Consider the following 20,527-nt stretch of genomic DNA (forward strand, 5'->3'; position numbering starts at 1 on the left):
ATGATGTGCTACTACTTTTTTCTGCTGTCCACCATTTTTTTTTTTTTGAAAATTGGAACTATTTGAGCATTTCTCCAATCGAAATGAACAATCCCAGACAATATAGATCTGGTAAAGATGCAAGCAAAGCAAGTATTTAATCTCTCCTCCAATAAGTAGGCATGTCACGATAAAGCTTTTATTTTGAGCCTCTGAATGTGATCAAAGATCCTCAACAATTTTTACAAATTTCATATTAACAGTGCAGTTCATTACTAATTAGTCAACATTGCCCACTAGAATGTATACTGATGCAAAGGAATTCATTTCAGACTTACGCAGTAGTCTGTGATGTCATTCATATTTGTCCTGAGCAATCCTTCACCAGCTCTCTGCAATTGTACATAGTCCCCAACTGCTGACAAAGCTTGAAAAAAGTTTTTACCATATGAAGATTTTGACACTATTCAAGCCAAAACTGAGATCACTTCCTTTGCAATATTAATACTACTGACTTGTTCCATATCAGAACTTAGCATTTTCTAACCCTAGTACATTGTGGAATTGCTAATCTTGATGCTTGGCACAGTGAACTAGCCAGATCAAGCACAGCACTGTTAAACCAAAGGCATTGTTATGGATGGACTATCCCTGAATTGTAATCATTTACCAGGAATGATCTCCATTCGAAGCATTTGTCATAATGTGTGACGTTTTTTTAACTTATGCTTGTCATCTTAGATTTTATGACGGTTGCCATAATATTGAAGTAGTCTTGAACTGGGCAAATAGAAAGCAAACATTATGACTCTTGCAAGTTTTTCTTGTGCTGGTGTGTGTCGAAATTGTGAACCCAGTTCAATTTCTGCTCTGTGCTGATCTCAGCTGGCGTATTAACTGGAGGGCTAAATTTTGCCTTCATGTCTGCAGCTTGTGTGGTACCCCCAGATTTATTTGAACCACAATGTTATTTCATAATCAGTTGATTAAAAATAAATATTTTTAATTAACTAAAACAAATTAATTCATATCTAAGACTAATTAAAATTATAAATGGGCAAAATTAACAAATGGAAATTGCTTTATGTAATCAAAGTTATTAAATGTACTTTACACTAATTGTGAACATGATTGCTAAGGGAAACTACATTTTAAAAATTTATTTAATTATTCCACATAACTATTACTGCATTGAATAACCTTAATATCTTGTTATTCCACAGAGCTTCTTTGCTTTCTCAGAGTGATGAAGCAATATCAAGACATTCCAATGGTGGATTAAATAACTTGACTGAATCTGAGAATTCTTCTGGCTCTGATTCAGAAACTGAAAGTAGCTCCAGTGACAGTGAAGGAACATCAAGGGCTCCAACTCCTGAGGTATGTATTAAAGTAAAAGTTGTTTTTCAACATTTAGACTTTGAGTCTATACTGTTTTCTCCATACCAAATTCCATTATGAGTGACTGCAAGAAGGTAAAACTTTAAAGTATAACTCCTTGTTGAACGCATTACCTGCCCTGAACCGTAGCGGTTTGATTCAGAAGTAGAAACTTTGCATCTTGACAACTGGAGTCCAATTACTACACTACAATCAGTTACGGTAGCTGGGTACAGATGCCAAAATAGAATGTGATCCCCTCATTTGCAGAATATAGAATTTTACTTCTGATGCTTAATTTTCAGAATTCAGCTTTGCATCTCACCTTTATAATTTATTTTTAATTTTAAATTGGATGCTGTTTCATGCGATATATTACCAGTTATTTTGCTTGATTTTGTATGCAAAAAGTCGTCTTTTTACATCCGAGAGCATCAGTCTTTGATGTGAAGAGTGACCTTTCCAAAGAGTGGTAACTACATTTTGGAACATGAGAATATGGAGACGGTTTGAAGTGGAGCGCTTTGTGCTGGTTGAATTATTCAGTTAGCTCATGGCTGTCTGTGTTCTAACTCCACTTTCTCACCTTGGTTCCATGAACTTCAATGCCCACGCACAGCAAAATAGTACCTGAATTTGTGAAATAAGAATGACGTTTAAATGATGGATATTGTTGGCAAATAAAGGTCATCATTATGCCCAAGATCCTAGATTATCTATGTGAAAGCCTCACTGTTAGAGACTCAAATGATGGTCAAATGTTCCGATTTTTGTTTTTCATTTCTTTCAGTCAAGTTTAAAAGTATCTTTAAATTATTTTAAGTATCCCCAGGTTAAAAAGTTAAAGAAGCTAAGAATGATTCATTTGTTCTGGCTCTGTTTTCACTGTGTTTCTAGTTCATTTTTGGAATTGCTTTTTTAAATGCATAAGCATGCATGATTTTATATCTTTATTTTAAATCCATTCTATCAAGGCAACTAAGATTTGTGACTTAAAAAATGGCTGTAACAAATTAAACCCCAGAGGACCGGCCTTTGTTGATGCAAATATCTGATAGTGCATAAATAATAAAATAGAATTGGTTTTGAAAGAGTGTTCTAATGTTTCCTTGCTTACTATAATTATTAAATGGTGACTGAAGCTGCAACTAGTGCCCTAAAGTTCCGGTATATTTATAGTAGAAAACAGGAGCAGTATGATTAATCTGGTAAGCTTCTATAAGTAGGGCATTGCTCTCACTTCTTGCCCTGCTTCCCAGCGTTCTCTGTGGAGAGTATTTTCTCTTTTTACCATTTAAAAATGTATTTTCTTCCCACAGTCAATTGTGTTGTCTTAAGAAACCATATAATGTACGCCCAACAGACTGACAATCCAATTTCTCAAACCCTAATCCATTACCTTCCTTTGGAAATGGGCACTTGTGGGCAATCCACCGACTACAGTCTGTATTTGCTTTGAGGTTCTGGTACAACATGGGATGTGAAAGTGCTAAATTAATTTGTTCAAAATTTATAATTGTCACTATATGAACAGGAGCCTTAGTGTTTCTTCTAATACCTGTAGGTGTTTGTCATGCATATTGCACTTTATTTATTTGCATTATTTGTCTTGTCAATTGTTTTGTAGCCTGATCCTTCACCAGCAAATAAATGGCAACTTAATAATTGGATAAATCCGGGCCAGCCTGCAGTGTCTTCTGACAGTCACAGTGAGTTAATGAATGGGCACAATTTTCAAGACAGCCTGACATCTGAAGCAAAGGAGGGCCAAGATTGTACTGGTTCTAGCAGAGAGAAAACTGCACAAGAAATACCTTGGAACAAAAGTGAGTGGCAGAACTCCGCTCCTCTACATGATGGCAGCACTCAGCAGCATGCTGCTGGTAAAAACCAACCTAGCAAATCTGTTAAAACTCTTGCACCTGAAGCAAACCAAGAAATTAAAGCTGAAAATGAACCTTGCACATACGGTGATAAAGACCAAACTTCCACAGGACAGGCCAAAGTAAAAATAAAGGATGGGCAGCGGTTGAATGAGAAAAGGCAGTCTGACTCTTCAGCCAAGGTTTTGTCTGAAAAGAAAAAGCACAAGGGTCCCAGTGAGAATTTTTCCAAATCTAAGCAGTTAATAAATAGAGACTCTTTGTCCACAGATCAAGGTTCCAATAAAGGTGAGCCACCTTCACGTTGTAGTCTGCTTCCTGCAGCCCTTGAACCTCAGAAGCAGGAAAGTAATGAAAATGGAGCTAATATCAGTAAATCAGCCAGGGAGGAAAGCAGGACTAACTTCCCTAAGTGCGTTGCTGAGGTCAGGAACACAAACAAGTCTAACGTTAACAAACCTGTCACTAAAGCCAAAGAGGTAAACAGGACTACCTTGCTCCATCCTGCACATGAGGTTAGGGAGGAAGTGCAGACTAGCATCGAGAAACCTGACTGCCAGCTTCGGGAGGAAACCTACACCAATATTAATAAACCTGCTGGTAAGAGCAAAGAAGAAAACAGCAGCAGTACCAGCAAAGCCATTACAAAGGAAAATAGGACTAAACTGAATAAACCAGCCAACCAGGTAAATGACAACATTCTCTCAGATCAAGTTTTGCCTGTCAGGGATGTCAAGAGTTTGCAGTCATTGACAAAAGAGAATAAAGTTCGCTGTTCACTAATCGTAAAAATTGATCTAAGTTTGTTGTCAAGAATCCCATCATTGCTTGGTAAAGATGGTCAACAATCCAGGAACTGTATTATGGAATGTACTGGCCAGAAACTTCAGGAACAATTGAAGAAGAGCAAAGAAAGTTCATCCAGCAAGATCAAGAGAAAGCATACAGTGAGTTGTTTTTCTTATCTTGCTCTTCCCTTTTTCCCCCCAACAACAAAGTCTGCTAATTCACGTACACTCTTCGCCCAGACGTGATCAGCTGATAAACTATTGGCAAAAGACATTTGTGGCAGGATGAGCAAATAGTTTTGCCATTATTGCTGAAAGGATTTTTGTGTTGCTATCTAATGTCCTTATGGTTTTAATGGCCTTATTTATCTTCCAATTTTCGTACTAAATTGAGGTGTAAATTTGGTGTGACGTTTTTCTCATAAGCCTTCTGAATTCTACTGCAACACTGAAGTTGACCCAAACAGTTTGCCTTAGTGCTGCAGTGGAGTCAGCTTCAATGCTGTCTCTTGTTATGATATGTAACGTTGGAGGGCAGGGAGTAACCTCAGGTTGCTATGGTGATTCTTTACAACAATAAGAAATGATTAGTCTAGGCCCCTCAGAGTCTTCAAAGAAGAAACAAATGGATCAAATGCACTTTGTCCAATACAACAGTGGTAGATTTTGCACTGAAAGCACAACATTTCTAATATAAAGCAGTGTGCCTTTAGGCATGTGATTTCTTTGGTTTGCTGTGTTTTCATCGATGTCAGGAGCTGTGATTTCCACTTAAATTTAAATTTGCAAAGCTGAAATTTTATTGCCTAATGCTTATGATATATAATTTTCTGATCTGCAATAGACCTTGGCCCCAAACCAAGGTAAATAAGCGAGAACCAGAGAAGTTGTAGTCATTATTTTGAGCATTGTATTCGTGGCATCCTGAATTCAGAGGAAAAGTGCTTTTACATTTTCTCGTCTTTTGTTGCAAAATACAGAAAATTCTCGCTTTGCAATACTGGAATGAGGTCACTTCCTTTATGATTTATGTGTAGAGTGAACCCAAATTGTTTTTACTCTGTCGTGGAGCCTTAAAGGTTTCACGGCTCAAGGAACCCAATACATGTCACAAATGTTTGTAATTTTATAGGGAGCATTTATGTGAATATTAGGAGTATTTTCTATATGTTCTCTGCCATGTCATTTATTTTCTACAATTGAATGAAGCTTTGTCTATTTTTTCCATCACATTTTGCATGAATTGCACATTTTGAGCTCAACCTACATGAATCCACATCCAAACACTGACTTTTTGATCAAGAGAAAATCTTGGGTTCTGCCAACTGCTTAAAATGGGAAGGATAAATTTAAGATGTTTTATTAGATGCACTGCAGTAGATTCATAAGGAAAATATCACTAGTGTTCCAAAGGTATTGCCAAAATCTGTGAAAGTAGCCCAATACTTACTGCCTCTTTTGCTTACGCTTAATTGTCCAGTATTGGTGGGAGTAAGCCCAGAAGTGGCTTAGAATTCCATTGGTTAGATTATATATAGAATTATTAGGATACAAGTCATTTGGTGCAGAGCAATTCCGTCTATCCCATTATCCCCCTCTATCCCTAGTGCCCTCAAATTTATTACTCTTGACTGTCCATCCAGTTTCCTTTTTTTTTGAAATTGTTCCTTGTATTTGCTGCCATCATCCACATGGCAGTGAGTTCCAGGTTATAAGGCCTCACTCACTGTTTTTATTGGACAGTCAACTAATGGGAGCAGCTTTTCTTTTGCCTGCCCTTTCTAAACCACTCAATCTCCAATACCTGCATCAAATCTCCCTTCACCCTCTTGAACAACCCCAGCTTCTCTCATCTAAGATTGTTGCTAAAATCATCCATCCCTGGAGCCATTCCAAATAAGAATCTTTGGCATCCAATCAAGGATCCTTGTCATACTTCCTAAACTGTGGCAACCACAACTGGATGCACTGTTCTTTTGGTTTCTTAGCCAAAGCCTCATAAAGGTTTTGTACTCGTTGCCTCCTTATGAAGCCCAAGATTCCATTTGTCAGGGTCAAAGATTACAGATGGGCCCCATAGGCCCTCTATCCCTGCACACATTTTTTAGAATTGTGCCATTAAGTCTAGATTGCCTGTCCCTGTCCCTTCTGCCAAAAAGCAATATCTCTCACTACTTTGTGTAAAAATTTTATTGGTCACTTGTCTGCCCGACTACTAGCCTACCCTGTGTCCTATTGCAGTTTGGTATTGTCTTCATAGTCACTCTTCCAAGTTTGCTGTGGAAAATATTGAAGTTTTGCTCAGTATTCCAAAATCCAAGCCATTAATTTATGCAAAAAAGTGCTGGTCCTAGCACTGACCATTGGACACACAATGGTGTGGCCTAGTCTGAAAACTAGCTATTTACCATGGCTGCCTGCTTCCTATCCTAAAGCTGCTTTTTTTTATGCTAGCTGACGCTGATCCTCCAATGAAATGTCTCAAATTTGTTAATAACTTTCTGTGGTACTTTGTCAAATGCTTTCTTAAAATCAACATTGACAGCATCCATTGTTTTCCATTTATTAAACCTCTGTTACCTCAGCAAAATGTTCAATTGGATTAATCATGTGTGACCTTTCTTTTCGAAACAGGTGCTAATTTTCAATTCAAGCCACTATGCCTCGTGATTTGCTGTTTCTGAATTATTACATTATTATCAGTGATAAACAATGTGCCTCTAATAACACTTGAACGCTCCTGGGGTAAAGGTGTCACATTTGCTGCTGTCCAAATCTCTGCACTACCTGTATCTCTCACTTTGCTCGTCAGTTTTCACCTCGCCATTTCCTCTACTAGCTTCACTCCTGATAGCACCCGAAATCTCGTAATCGTGGCAGTGCTGGAAGTATTTGGGAGGAATCAACAGCTACATCCACTTATTTCGAGTTTTGTGTAGCAAGACTAAAAATCCTGGCCTTCTTTTCCTGCACATGGCCACTTGTTTGATGTCTATCATTTAGATATTATACTGGGGTGTGCACTTTATACTGTTCATATTATTCTGAAATTTAGGAGTTCATGTTCATGCATTTCCATACATATGGATACAAAGCGCCACATCATTCACTACTGCACAACAACCTGGACATTGAAATAACAGAGAATGTGCCTGCCACAAACTCAAACCTGAGAAATACATTTCATGAAGCTCCAGCACTTCTGGGCATCATGACATAAAACTAATGGAATTGTCTTGAATGTTGAAGTTAATGAATTGTGTTACATTTTCTAGTTCCTTTACGTTTTTGAATACATTTCTGGTTGAAAATGCTTTCTGTTGGGGAAAAACTGTGACTTTTTAAATAAAAGTCCAGAATGTCAATTGAACGGAACAGAGTTTTATAGGACAAACATCAAACCGGTGATATCCCTTTGAAAATGTTGTGCAATTCATCTCCCTCTTGTGCTCCCTCTTGTGATTTGAAGGAGTGCAGCGTTCTTGGAGTCTGTGGGCAGAAGGAATTTGAATACCAGAATGGAAATTTTGAAATCTTTGTTACGCCTAGAGCTGATCTAGGCCAGCACTTTCAGAGGAAATGGTTGAGTGGACTGTGTTGTGGCTTATAATAAGGTACCAGAGTTCTGAATACGTTTGGATTTATGCGAGCCTGGCCAGGAGACCATTGCAGTGCTCTCCTGGAGCCAAAAAAGCATGGTTGGAAATTTTAATAGCAGATATACAAAGACTGACAATGTAATGGTGGTAAGAACAAGGGATGTTTATGATGGAGAGGAGATGGGGTTGGAATCTAGTTTAACAGACGGCAGTGGAGTAGAGCTTCTGAGCCCGGGGCTTGTCCTTTTCTTTTTCTTTCCTCTTTTCTCTTCTCTTTTTTATTTATTTTACTTACCTCTTGTTGAAGAGCTCAGCTCAGTGTGGACTTACTGTGTCGGAGGCGAGTTTGGATTCTCAATGGCAGCTGCATCCAGTGAGGGCATCAGTGGAGAAAAGATGGCATGGAGGAGTGATGACTTTCACTCCAGCAGCATGGCGAAGGGGACTCACGCCTGGCCACCAAGCCAATGGCCTATGACTGAGCACTTAATAGGAAAGACTGCAATGTTGAACACTTTTTTTTCTTTTCTCTACTGCTTTATTCTTCTGTCTCTTTGCATTCTGTGTTTTGGTTTATTTTTCTCTGTTTTAAGATGGCGCCAAAGCGTGGCGATGCTGTACGACACTTTTCATTGTATTTTGTAACCAATAATTAAATAAATCAAATCAAGTCATTGGCTGACTGGAATGCCAGGGTTGTGGAAGTTTGGTTGAGCCTGAGGTAGTAGCTGGAATGGGCGATAGAATTAATGGATAGGGCATGGAATTTAAGGCAAGAATGCAAGCAATGGCTGTAGTCTGCCTAATGCTTAATTGGAAGAAAATTCTGGTTCAATGCAGATGGTGAAGCCAGCAACCATGCTGGCAATTTTAAAGAGTTGAAGTAATATGCAAGTGCTAATCATGATTTTAATCTCAAGGGAAAATGATGCAGTGAACTATAATGGTAATACTTCATAATTAACTTAAATCAGCCCAAAATCAAACTTTAAAGACAACTAATTGAGCTGGTGGTCAACATTTCTGTGGAATTTAAGTTCATACATTTGACTTCTTCCTGATCACAGTTGTGCGGTGAGATGAAATGTAGAAATGAAAGCAGTAATCCCCTCCACTGCAAATGCATTGACCACCTTTCTCCCAAGTATTATGAAGAGTTTTGTCATTCCCTGCAGGCAGGGACCAGCAAAATTGAGACTACCCTTCTGGCTGTAGGTGCTCCACAGGTGGATATTTTTAAGCAGTCTGTTCAGACAGGTTATGGCACACCTCTGGAGCAGGTGGGTACTTGAACTCGGTCCTCCCAGTCCACTGTGCCACAAGAGTCACCCTCACATGAAGGTAAGTATACTTGGGCCATAGGTGGGAAGGTGGATTGCCTCCTTATGGGTTAATTTATTTGATTGGATCTCCCACCCCGTCAGGGCCTCTCAGCTGGAGAAACAGAGTACACTTCATATGGCTTACGTTTTATCTTTGCTGAGGCCTGTCGCAGTTCCTGCAGTGGACCCTGCTCTGGGCGACAGGTACTTCCTCCCCTGATTCAAAAAGCTACTTGGGGTAAGACTCCCTCATTGACTATGAAACAGTTTGCTGAAGCAGGGCTGTATTTCATGATGAGTTTTCCAATGTAGAAGCAGTAAAGTACTGTTGAAATCCTGTCCCTAGCATTAACTGAATTTGCTGTTGGAAATTTGGCATCCCTTTGGAAAGCATTGTCAAATTTTGGTTCAACTTGTTGCCGTCACTTGGGAAGTCCTAAAAAAGGGAAGTTTTAAAAAACTGAAGCAAATAAAAGAAAATATAATCTTGCAGAGTGAAGTGAATCGGCTAGACGTACAAGAATTCATTCTCCTTTTGCAGTTGCTTCTCTCTGTTTTGGATTTGTCGAGAGATATTTATGTTGCTCTGATTGGCATGGAGAGTGTGAGAAGGGAAAGAGGAGAAGAAGCACGATGGTGTAATTTTCCATTTCTGGAGAGACATTCCATTCGGATCATGTGGTGCAGACTCTAGCTCTGCAATGAAGAGGCAGTCATACTTGTCCAAGCTCTCAGATTCCAACCTTGCAATTCGCTGAGATGTTGTCACGTGCTGCCACATTCAAACCACCAAGCTGCTCTCCTGTGTCACGTTGGAGATTTTTCACTTTTATAATTGTTGAGATGGAAAATAATTCTTAGAATGAAGTTGAAGTCTTGAACATTGACAATAATTTATTTTCCTTCCTTTTTGTTTACTGCAAAATTATCTATTTCAGGTTGACGTGGAAACGAGTGAGAGCAAAAAACTAAAGCTGAATAAAGAAAACAAATCCTCTTCAAGCCATAAGGAATCCAGTCAGAAGCGGTGTGTATGCGATATCTCAATGTCTAAAATTAGTTAGAGATTCCTTGCAACATTTGAGTTCTCGTCGGACACCTGTCGAACTCTGCTGATTCACAAACCACAGCTAAAAGTGCTTCATCCTGCATGTGTATTTTGAATATATTTAGCACATAAGTTTGCCAAACTGCAAGTCATTTCTGTGTAGATCATAAGAAACAGTCAATACTCGAGACATGAAAAATGTTGCATTCCTTTAAACCAAATATGATTCAATAAATTATGATAGTGGATAACGCTAGACCAGACTGTCATCAGACACAGCTGTAGAGGATTTTGTATCATTAGGATCTTGATGTACAAGTATATTTAACTTCTCCCAGGCACTTAATAATTTATATAACTTCTAAAATTGGATACCAGTAAAATCATTATCAAATGCCTTTCACAGCCCAAAACTCAGCATGTTGTCTAAAATCAAAAAATGAGGCATACACAATCTCTCTATCCCTCTCTCGTGCACAATCTAGCATTCGCTTTTGTGGATAAAAGGATATGGGAGGGGGGTGATATTAGGGTGTTGAGCTCAATGGTCAGCTATGATCCTATTGAATGGTGAAGCAGGCTTGAAGTCGAATGATCTATTCCCGCTCGTATCTTCTATGTTTTTATGTAATGTCCCCAGGTTCACTGACAAGATCACATTGGTTAGGAGAGAAAGCACTGGGTAGGTGAGGACGACCAAATAGGCTGGAGACAGATACGGACAGGTTCACTGAGTGGGCAAGCAATTGGCGAATGGAAAGTAATGTGGAGAAATGTCCATTTGCGGGAGAGATTTACAGGCTAACTCAGTGACAGATTAATATCAGTTTCCCTGCCCGGTCACATTTCCAAGTGGTTGCCCTGAGGAAGGGCAGTTTTCTGACCAGATATTAAAACATTGCAACACGAAGGTACTGAGTGTATCAGAGTTTGCTACATCCCATCATATTATCTACATTGTTGTCTGTATCGGGTGAATTGTATTCCATCTGCCAATGTTTTAAGATGGTGAAATGTGATCACGTTTGTAGGAAGAGGGAAAGAAAACAATGGTTGAGGTAAGAATGGTGAGAAATTATTAAATGTTATTACCCAGGGGTTTAGGGTGATCTTATACACAAATATCAGAAAGTTAACAGGATCGTAGAACCAACAAATAGGAGAATAGACAACAAGGTGCAGAGCTGGATGAACACGGCAGGCCAAGCAGCATCATAGGAGCAGATTGGTTTGTATGTGGAATGAACTGTCAGAGGAAGTGGTAAATGCAGGCAGTTATAATATTTGGAATACATTTGGACAGGTATGTGAGTAGGAACCGTTTAGAGGCATGTGTGCCAAATGCAGGCAAATGGGCCTAGTTTAGTTTGAGAAACTTGGTCAGCGTGGAAAAGTTGGACCAAATATTGTGTTTCTATGCTGTATAACGATGACTAAGACATCAAAGTTCTTTTTTTTTTCCTTCTGTATAAAGGAGAGATTCTAATAGAAGGTTCTCTTTTTGCTTTACCTCTTTTCCTACCATTTAAGACTGGATGTCCTATTCCACTAAAACAACAATGTTGAAAGAAGGAAGTTTTCTGTTAGAGGTCTGTTGTCAGAACATACTATAATTTAATTATGATCTGTGAATTTCTATTCTGTTGCTATTAGAAAATACTGCTGACTCCTTAAGTGTGCACTGTTCACTTTGATATTGAAGTACCTTGAAGATAACAAAAGAATTGTTATTTGATTTCAGAGTTCCCCAGTCTTCCTCTGAGAAGGAAAACCCATTTTTACTGCCACTTCCATCTCCTGCACAGAAGCCAGCAAAGGTAGCTCACAAACAGCACAACAGTGGAAGTAGTACTTCCAGCCAGATCTCCACCATGAGTGCTACTGATAGCAAGGATTGTAGCAGCAAGATTAACTCTTCGTCCAAATCACTATCCTCCAAGCACAAAAGAACAGAGGATAAACAGTCCGGGCACTTAAAAAGCAAGGTATAAATGCCAACACGGCTTAATTTTTTAGCTCAAAGATGAGAACTTTCAAGTGGATTGTTTCATAATTGGGCATATTGTTCAAATGCTGTCTTAAATATTTAATGTATAGTATGCTTTATTGAACACCGTAGTTATTGGATATAAAGTTATTTTTAGGATTTGTAAGGTTGGTTTAGTTTAGCAATTTAAGCTGCTTGAAAGAGAAGCTGCCTTTCCTGATAAACATCCCATTTTGCCTGCTCACTGATGCTCAGTTTGGATTTTTCCTGACTGACTTTCCTCTGATGTTTGCCCCCGCATTGACCTAGATACAGGCTGAATGTCAAAGGAAGGGTGAGAATATTTGCCCTCAGCATCGAGACAGTTCCTAACTGAACCTCAGCAAAACTACAGCCAATGTGAAAACCCTTAAGTGGTTGGATCATATCCGATGAGAAGATACTTGTGACCTTCAGAAGCGGTTATCAGACTCCTGGATGTTGCTGCAGGAATTCCTCTAGCAGCATTTTGGGTCCAGTCTCCTTCTGTCCATCCCTCTGTCATGAGCTCAGGAGTGGGTCGTGTTCTCTGATCTTTCCAGTGTTCCACTTATTCCCCCGATAAGAAGGAAACATAGAATTTTACAGTACAGACAAAGGCCATTCAGCCCATCATGTCTGAATCAGCTCCTGAAAGAGCTGCTCAGCCAGCCCCATCTCTGTAGCCCTCTAAATTTGTCATTTTCAAATAGATATCTCTCGTCTCTTTTCAAACCATGTTTGGAATCCGCCTCCACCACTCTCGCAGGCAACACATTCCAATCCAAACCATTCCGAGTAAAGAACTTTCTACTCCTGCCACTCCTAGTGCTCTTGCTGATAATCTTTGACCCCTTACATCAGCTTATATGGATTGGATAAGCACTTGCGTCACACAAGTGCTACCTGATGACCACTCCGAGTAAGGCAAAAGCCAGACATTTCTCCGATCATTCACGTGCTCCTGAGCTATCACTGATCAGAAAATAACTTTCCAACCATTCTAACAAGTGTACACTATTGGCTGGATGCTCTGTGAAGAATGACTCCTCTCCTGATTCTTCAAAACCTCTGTGCCTTGTTCAGTGCTCAAGACAGGTATGTGATGGAATATTCCCGCTTCGCTTAGATGGCTTCAGCGAAAACAGCACAACCATCCAGAATAAAGCAGTTGACTAAATCACTACCCTGCCATTGAACTGAGTGTACTGTCACTAGGGTAATCGTGATCTATTCAGCTTTCTCACCTGTCATTTCTCATTATAGATACTGCTGGGCGTGCTGTGTTTTCAAGCATTTTTACGTTTTGGTTTCAGATTTGTGGCTTTCTATTGAATTATTGAGATGTGATTTGAAGGGTTAATGGATCAATGTCTTAATATCATCGTATCATTTCTTCATTTTCTTTGAATGGACATTATTTTTGATAATTGGCTGAGGATTTTAACTGTTAACGCAGTGGGTCATTATGTAATGCTACAGAAATAATTAGTAATTTATGGCATCACTGCAGAGGTATACGCTATTTCTTTTCTGCTGTTTACCACTTCCCCTCTCCAAAGCTGTGACTCTTGATTAAAATGTTTGAGGGGAGCCTTGGTCAGGTTTCTGAAGTCTCACCTGAATGGTTGCTTTTCGACATGGACTCTGTGTTTCAAAATATTCCAGCTGTGCTCATTCAGCGTACAAATATACATTTTTCCGCTATGGTCAGTGGAAAACAATTGACTCAAAGATGGTTTCTTCATTCACCGTGGTGCACTGAAACCATTTATAATGCTGTCAGTGTTGCCTTCCTGAAACCTCTTAATTCAGAAAAAGTGTGGAATGAAAGATAGGATCGTCCTGTTGTTGAAAGCTAGGGCCATGTCATTTTGGTATGTTTGTCCATTCAGCAAAGTCGAAGCCTGATGGATTGTTTTGTGTACTTGTCATATTCAAAGGGTTAAAATTAATATTTACAAAACCTTCTTATCCACAGGTGTCTTACCAGGGTACTGCCAGTAAAACCACTCCAGAACAATCCCTCCTGAATGGAAATTCCAAACCCGCAAGGCCTCTGCTCAAGTTTGATGACAAGTAATTTACTTCGATTTCACTCTGTTCTCTTCCATGGCATCAAAATATGCTGTAAAATAGAACCTATCCTAACCTCTACCCACTTTTTCTTAAGGCAATATCCGGTAGAGCATCACTTGCGAGAAGCCAAAAAAGTCAAGCACAAGGCTGATGTCATGGTAAGTTACTGGAAGTGACCTAATCAGAAATGTAGAAAAATAGCTTTATCTTTACATTAGTCTTTGGCTAATTGTTTCCTGATGATTAGCTGGCAAATTTGAGAACAACAATATAGGAGAGAGCCTGAATCTGAAGAGGTTACAAAGTGATATGATTGTAGTTGATGGTAGCCTGGTTTCTTTGGCTATAAGGTTTCTTTCTGTAATTTGGTTACCTTGGTGGATAGCCACTGAACATATTCAAATGCAGCTGTCCTGACACACTGATGTAAGTTTATTACATAACATAAAAAAAATGTGGAAAGAACTTGCCATGAGCAGCAAAAGTATTCGCCCCTTAATTTCTCTGTAATATCCATCACAGACGCTTGCCGGCCGGATCCAGAGTGAAATATCACCCGTTTCATTTCTTACTCGACTGGTGAGGTCACAAGTGCTTCCTTTAAGTGAATTTCCACACATTCACCAGATCTGATTCATTTCATCTCTCCCCAGGACACACAGACACAGTCTAACTCATTTAATTTTTCTCATTGAACTCTTAAGAATAAAATCTCTCTCTTTCTGTAGTTTTCTCTACTTGAGGCTACTAAACAGCATATTTGTTGGTATGGATCCTTTCTTCCGAATAGAACCTGCTTCTGATCCTGGGAATGTCCATTTGTTTCTCTCTGGGTTGTAAAAGCCCACCTTAGTAAATAAATACGTGAGAAATTATCTCACCAGGTAGCTTGTCTAATTACTGAAAAAAAATAGCAGAAATTGCTGGAAAGGCTCAGGTCTGGCTTCATCTGTGGAGAAGAAATCAAAGCTAATGTTTTGAGTCCAGTGACCCTCCTTCAGAAATGATGGTACTGAAGAAAAAGTTGTTTTTTATGCAGAAGGTGGGAGGTGAGGAGATAAGGAGTAAACGATAGGTGGTGATTCAGCTCAAAGAGAGAGAGAGAACAACAGCTGGACAGACAAAGGAGTGGATAACAATCGGCCTGGGAGAATGAATAGCTACTAATGGGGACTGTTATTGGCTAACAGGGGGTAATGTGTAATAACAGACCATGTGATATATCCAGGCCTGGTGTGTGGGGTTTGGGGTAGGGATATGGGAGAAGGTGCTTCAAGCTGTAAAATTGTTGAACTCAACATTGAGTCCAGAAGGCTGCAAAGTTTCCAAGCAGAAAATCCGGTGCTGTTCTTCCAGCTACTGTTGAGCTTCGCTGGAGTACTACAGCAATACTGAGACGGATGTTGGCCAGGGAGCAAGGTATTGTGTTGAAGTGGCAGGCAACTGGAAGCCCAGGGTCTCTCTTGCAGACAGAATGTAAGTGTTCTGTGAAGCGGTCACCCAGTCTACACTTTATTTCCCCAGTGTAGAGTAGATGAGATTGTGAGCAGCAAATACAATAGACTAGATTGTGAGAATTGCAGGTAAAGTGCTGCTTCACTTGGAAGGTGTGTTTGGGCCCTTTGATACTGAGGTGGGAGGAAGTAAGTGGGCAGTTGGTTGCAGGGGAACGTGCCGTGGGGCTGTGAGAGGGTGTTCGGAGTGAAGGAGAAGTGGACCAGGGTGTCCTGGAGAGAACGGAATTGCAGAAGGCTGACCAGGGAGGAGAGAGGAATGTGTCTGGTCGTGGCATCTCACTGGAGGTGGTGGAAATGGTGGCTAATGATTTTCTGGATGTGGATGCTGGTGGGATGGTAGGTGAAGATAAGGAGCACTTTATTGCTGTTGCAGGAGGGAAGAGAAGGGGTGAGGACTGAAATGCGGGAGATGGGTTGGACCCAGCTGAGGGACCCGTCAACTATGTTGACGAGGAAGAAGGTGGACAATTCGGAGACTTCTTTGTCGAAGTTGGCATCATCGGAACAGATGTGCCAGAACAGAGGAACTGGCAGAATGGAATAGAGTCTTTATGGGAAGTTAAGGTGTGAGGATGTGTAGTCAAGGTAACTGGGAGTCCTTGCATTTTTAGTGGATATTGGTAGCCAGCTCATTCCCAGAAATGGAAACATCTCGATGAAGGGAAGAGAGGAGTCAGATGGACCAGGTGAAGGTGGGAGCAGGGTGGAAATTGGAGGGGAAATTTTCAATTCTGAATGAGAAAGGGAGCAGCACTGATGATATCAATATACCAGGGAAAGAGTTTGTGGGTGGGGGCTGGAATATCCCTCAAAGAGACAGGCTTACTGGGGCCCATGCTGGTACTCATGGCCACCCCTTTGACCTGAAGAAAGTGAAAAGAGTTAAAAGAAAAGTTGTTCAGAGTGGGGAGAAGCTTGGCCAGGCAGTGGAGGGTGGTGATGGATGGGGACAGTTCAGGCCTTTTTTCCAGGAAGTAGCTTGTCTAGTCACTTAGCTTGATTGCTTGGAAGCGTTGTTTTGACCCAATGCTTAAAGAGTTTGTGACCTTCCTTTTTAAAAAAAAAAAAATCACCTTCACAGAATTGAAAACCAGAAACACATTTATCGATATAATCCTGTTCCCAAATATGAATAGTAGCCTTTATTTTTATTAATCATTTTTTTTTTTGTAATTGTGATTGGTATATCAAGTTCATTCTTTATATCAACTATATAAACACACTTCAGCATGGATATCAAAGAATTCCTCAGTTCTCAGGAAGGGTCACTGGACCTGAAACGTTAACTCTGATTATTTTTTTTTTCTTCAGAGATGCTGCCTGACCTGCTGAGCCTTTCCAGCAACTTCTGTTTTTGCTCTTGAATTAGAAATGTGCAGTCGGTTCACTAAGATGTTACTGGGGATTGAGAGTTTGTTACAAAAGGAGAGCTGAGGAGTTTGATTAGTAAACCAGAAATGTGAAGTTACGTAACCTGTAGGAAGCCTCAAGCTGTTGAGGAGCTATGATATAGTAATGGAGTATTTCCACTGTTGAAATATTTGCAAAATTAATTTAAAAGAAGGCAAAAAACTTGCAAATTAAATTGCAAACTGCTTGTGAAGCAGGGAATGTAATTTTTTGTGAAAGACAAATGGATGGTTACTTAAAGAAGGACCACTAAAGTTATTGTGCAGAGAAAAACACCAATGTGGAACTGACGGACCAGACTATCTATTTCTTATCATGAAAGAAGCAGCAACTATGTGCGACATTTACATCACGCCTTCATGAATTAAAAAAGGGATGATGAACTCCCAATCAGGGATTAGTTGAGTTGACCAGATGGGTCTTTAGTACCTTGAAGGTTTGAGGTGGAGTGCGGGCAAACTACTTAAATAACTGGATGAGAATTTTTAAATTTGGATACTTTGGGGTGAAACAAACCAGGTGCAGGATGAAGCTTTAGCTGATCTAAAATTTATGGAGGTTGGCTGTTTGCTGTTGGCCTGAAGGTTTACAGCAACGCTCAGTCTGCAAGTGACAAAGATGTGGATGTTGGTTTCAGCAGTGGTTGAACAAAGCTCAATAATGTCGGAATGGAAAAACGCAGACTTTGTGTAGTTTGATGTAGTTTGTGAAGGGATTGGAAGCTCTGTCTGATGTCAGACAGGATTGCTCACTTTCAGGGAGCCATTTCAGCTCATGATCCTGGTAGGGAGTGGATGGGACATGTAATGGTAGTTAGTTCGGCCGTGGGCATGATTGTCCAATTCCCTGATATTAAAGAGAAGTTCTTTGATCTGTTTGAATGGTAATTTGGTGCAATTTTATTAGCACAGCTGAGAATAGGCTTTTTTTTTAAGACACTCATTGAAATACCTTTTTTATTTCTCACAGTGGAGTTCATGATCTTAAATAGCTGAAAATGAATTTTGAAAGTTTTACTGAACCATTTACAAGCTTAATTGGTGCACTTTTGTGAGCTATTCAATATTTAAACAGGATCTATTAGAGTCTTTGCACTTAAAATGGAAGCTTAATCTCAAGAGCTGCATTAAAGGGCCATGAATGAGCATTATTAGTGGGGATGAGAATTAATCCAGTGTGGAATGTGGGCAGTACAATGTTCAAATTAGTGAAAAAAATTCATGGAAACTCAATTTGTGCTTTTTAATAATCCCCATTCATCCTGATTTTACTAGCTATCAGTTCTTTTCCTCAATGCACAATTTAGAGCTGATTTCACTGGGAATCCTTTCCACTAAGGATGGATGTGTGTGTAACCCCTGATTCAGGTTTATAAAGTCATCATTTGAATTTTGGAAGCAAAGCTTTGGTAGAATCTCAACTAATCTGTAGCACAGTGAATGCTAGAGTCCAATTAAAAGCTGTATTGCACTTGAATATTAAAAATTAAGAATCCAATATTGTCACACCTTTGTTATTCTACTTGTTGTAGCTCACTGGGTAATGGCAACATAGAGCCTGTTGAGATTGAAAAAGTATATATTTTAAATTAGTGATGTTTTTCATACCTTGTGGTGACAGCAGAAATATTTCAATTAAAAGCAAAATCACCTCTAATTGATCCAGAAGCATAAAATTGTTTATTTTGAAGTAATGGACCCACATCAAATATTGAATCCCTTCTCTGTTTTTGGTATGAACCATTTAATTAACTTTTGCTTGGGTGTTTATGGCAATCCATGAATTATATTGTCACCATTGCTGAGTGTAGTTTTTAATTGCAGATTTATTGATTATTTGAATTTAAATGTCAAGAGCTGCCAGGGTGGAGTTTGAACTTCTGTCCCTAGAACAATTGCCCAGACTTCAGGCTTGCTAGTCCAGTAATATTCCCTGCCTCAACCTAATAGCTTTCCTTCCCCCTCTTCTGAAGGAATTTGATTTCGACAATAGTGTGTGTGATTGTCAAATATCCTGAAGTAATTTGCCTAAGGGACCTTTGTCGATGTTAATCAATGATATAGTGAGCATTGCCAAACTGTTCAATCGTGGGGGTGTTTGCAACACACCTGAACCCTGATAAAGTTGTCCTTAAACCCACTAAGCTTCCAAACACCTATCCTGTAACCCACAACACATGACAGTGCTCAAACTACTACTACAACTGAAACTACTCGCATTAGGGATTCAGCTAAAAATTCATAAATATAAATTTCATGTTAAGTGAATCAAAACAGTAACCATGGTTTTAATACCAAGCTTATTTTTCTCACAATTAGTCGGACAAGATTGGGAAAGCTTTCAATTACTTGGACGCTGCACTATCATTTGTTGAAAGTGGTATAGCCATGGAAAGTGAGGCACAGCCACCAAAGTCTGCTTATACCATGTTTTCTGAAACAGTGGATTTAATCAAGTAAGTGTCCTCAAGTCTTGATCTGGTTAACACACTGATTAATTTTCTTCAGTTATTAATGATTCTCACAAAAATTGCCTTCAAATTGACTGTTCTGTTGTCTATTTCTGATTTCAATGATTATTCTGTCATTTGGTATAATCTCCATTTTCTAACTTCATTACAGGTACATTATGAAACTAAAAAACTTCACCGACTCATCAGCAACTACTGTAGAAAAAATATTTGTGGTTTTATGGTAAGTAACAATTGCACTGACGTTTGAGCCTTTTAATGTCACAAAATTCAAAATACCCAAATTCCATGGTACGTTGACAAAAGGATTGTGGTTAAATTGATATATTGTGAGGAGGTTCTTGATGAAGTATAACAATGTGGGAATAAGTCAGCTGAAGGACTGAGAGGAGATATGCTGCAGGAATCAGACAGACAATTGTTTATGGCAGAAAGAGGCAAAGCTATGGTGGAGCTATAGCGGAAGACTCGATCAGTTGGTAGGAAAGCACTGAAGAAGGGGGAGAGTAGAGGTGATGGAGAGCAGTGGATGTGGGTGATGCGTTTTGGGCAATTTGTAATTTATAAAAAGCGATGCTTAAGAGATCAACAAGGAGAGCAAGTGATCAAGTCTAGAAGCTTAGGGTGTGACCAATAGTCTGTGGCCATAAAGGTGGACACAGGCAATTTTGAAAAGATGGAAACAAGGACCCTTGACCATGGCTCAGCCTGACAGTATCGAGACTGCACATTGTTGGACTCGGCATGAGTGAGTTGCTGAGGAGAAGAATGGAACCTGGGTTAAGATGCAACATTTTTTGACAGGCAGTAAAACAGTATATATTTGGTCTTACTGATGTTGAAGGTAGTTCTTGCTAATTTAGGACATGTGCTGCCTGTCAATTAGGAGTGAATGGTGATGGGTAAAAGGTGACAAGTGAACTGGGTGTCCGCAGCATCCAAATAAATAGTCAACGTCCACGATACTAATAAAGGGTATCATTCAAACAAAAAAAGATTCACGAAGGTTGACTTGGTCGGGTTAGTGTAAAATCAGGCTGGGCCATT

At 39.5% G+C, this 20,527-nt stretch overlaps 1 protein-coding gene across 1 annotated transcript in view; it reads left to right on the forward strand.

Annotated features, from left to right (window-relative positions):
- The window catches only part of LOC109918418 (AF4/FMR2 family member 1-like), a 167,067-nt gene that overhangs the window by 119,118 nt on the left and 27,422 nt on the right, over positions 1-20,527 (forward strand). The window contains exons 10-17 of the mRNA XM_048604209.1: positions 1,203-1,359; positions 2,987-4,189; positions 9,890-9,978; positions 11,741-11,984; positions 13,986-14,083; positions 14,178-14,241; positions 19,329-19,465; positions 19,632-19,703. Coding sequence (XP_048460166.1) covers positions 1,203-1,359; positions 2,987-4,189; positions 9,890-9,978; positions 11,741-11,984; positions 13,986-14,083; positions 14,178-14,241; positions 19,329-19,465; positions 19,632-19,703 — 2,064 coding nt within the window. The remainder of the gene's footprint in view (positions 1-1,202; positions 1,360-2,986; positions 4,190-9,889; positions 9,979-11,740; positions 11,985-13,985; positions 14,084-14,177; positions 14,242-19,328; positions 19,466-19,631; positions 19,704-20,527) is intronic.

Source organism: Rhincodon typus, chromosome 1 (assembly GCF_021869965.1).
Source record: "Rhincodon typus isolate 14 chromosome 1, sRhiTyp1.1, whole genome shotgun sequence".
In the NCBI taxonomy this organism is placed as follows: Eukaryota; Metazoa; Chordata; class Chondrichthyes; order Orectolobiformes; family Rhincodontidae; genus Rhincodon; species Rhincodon typus.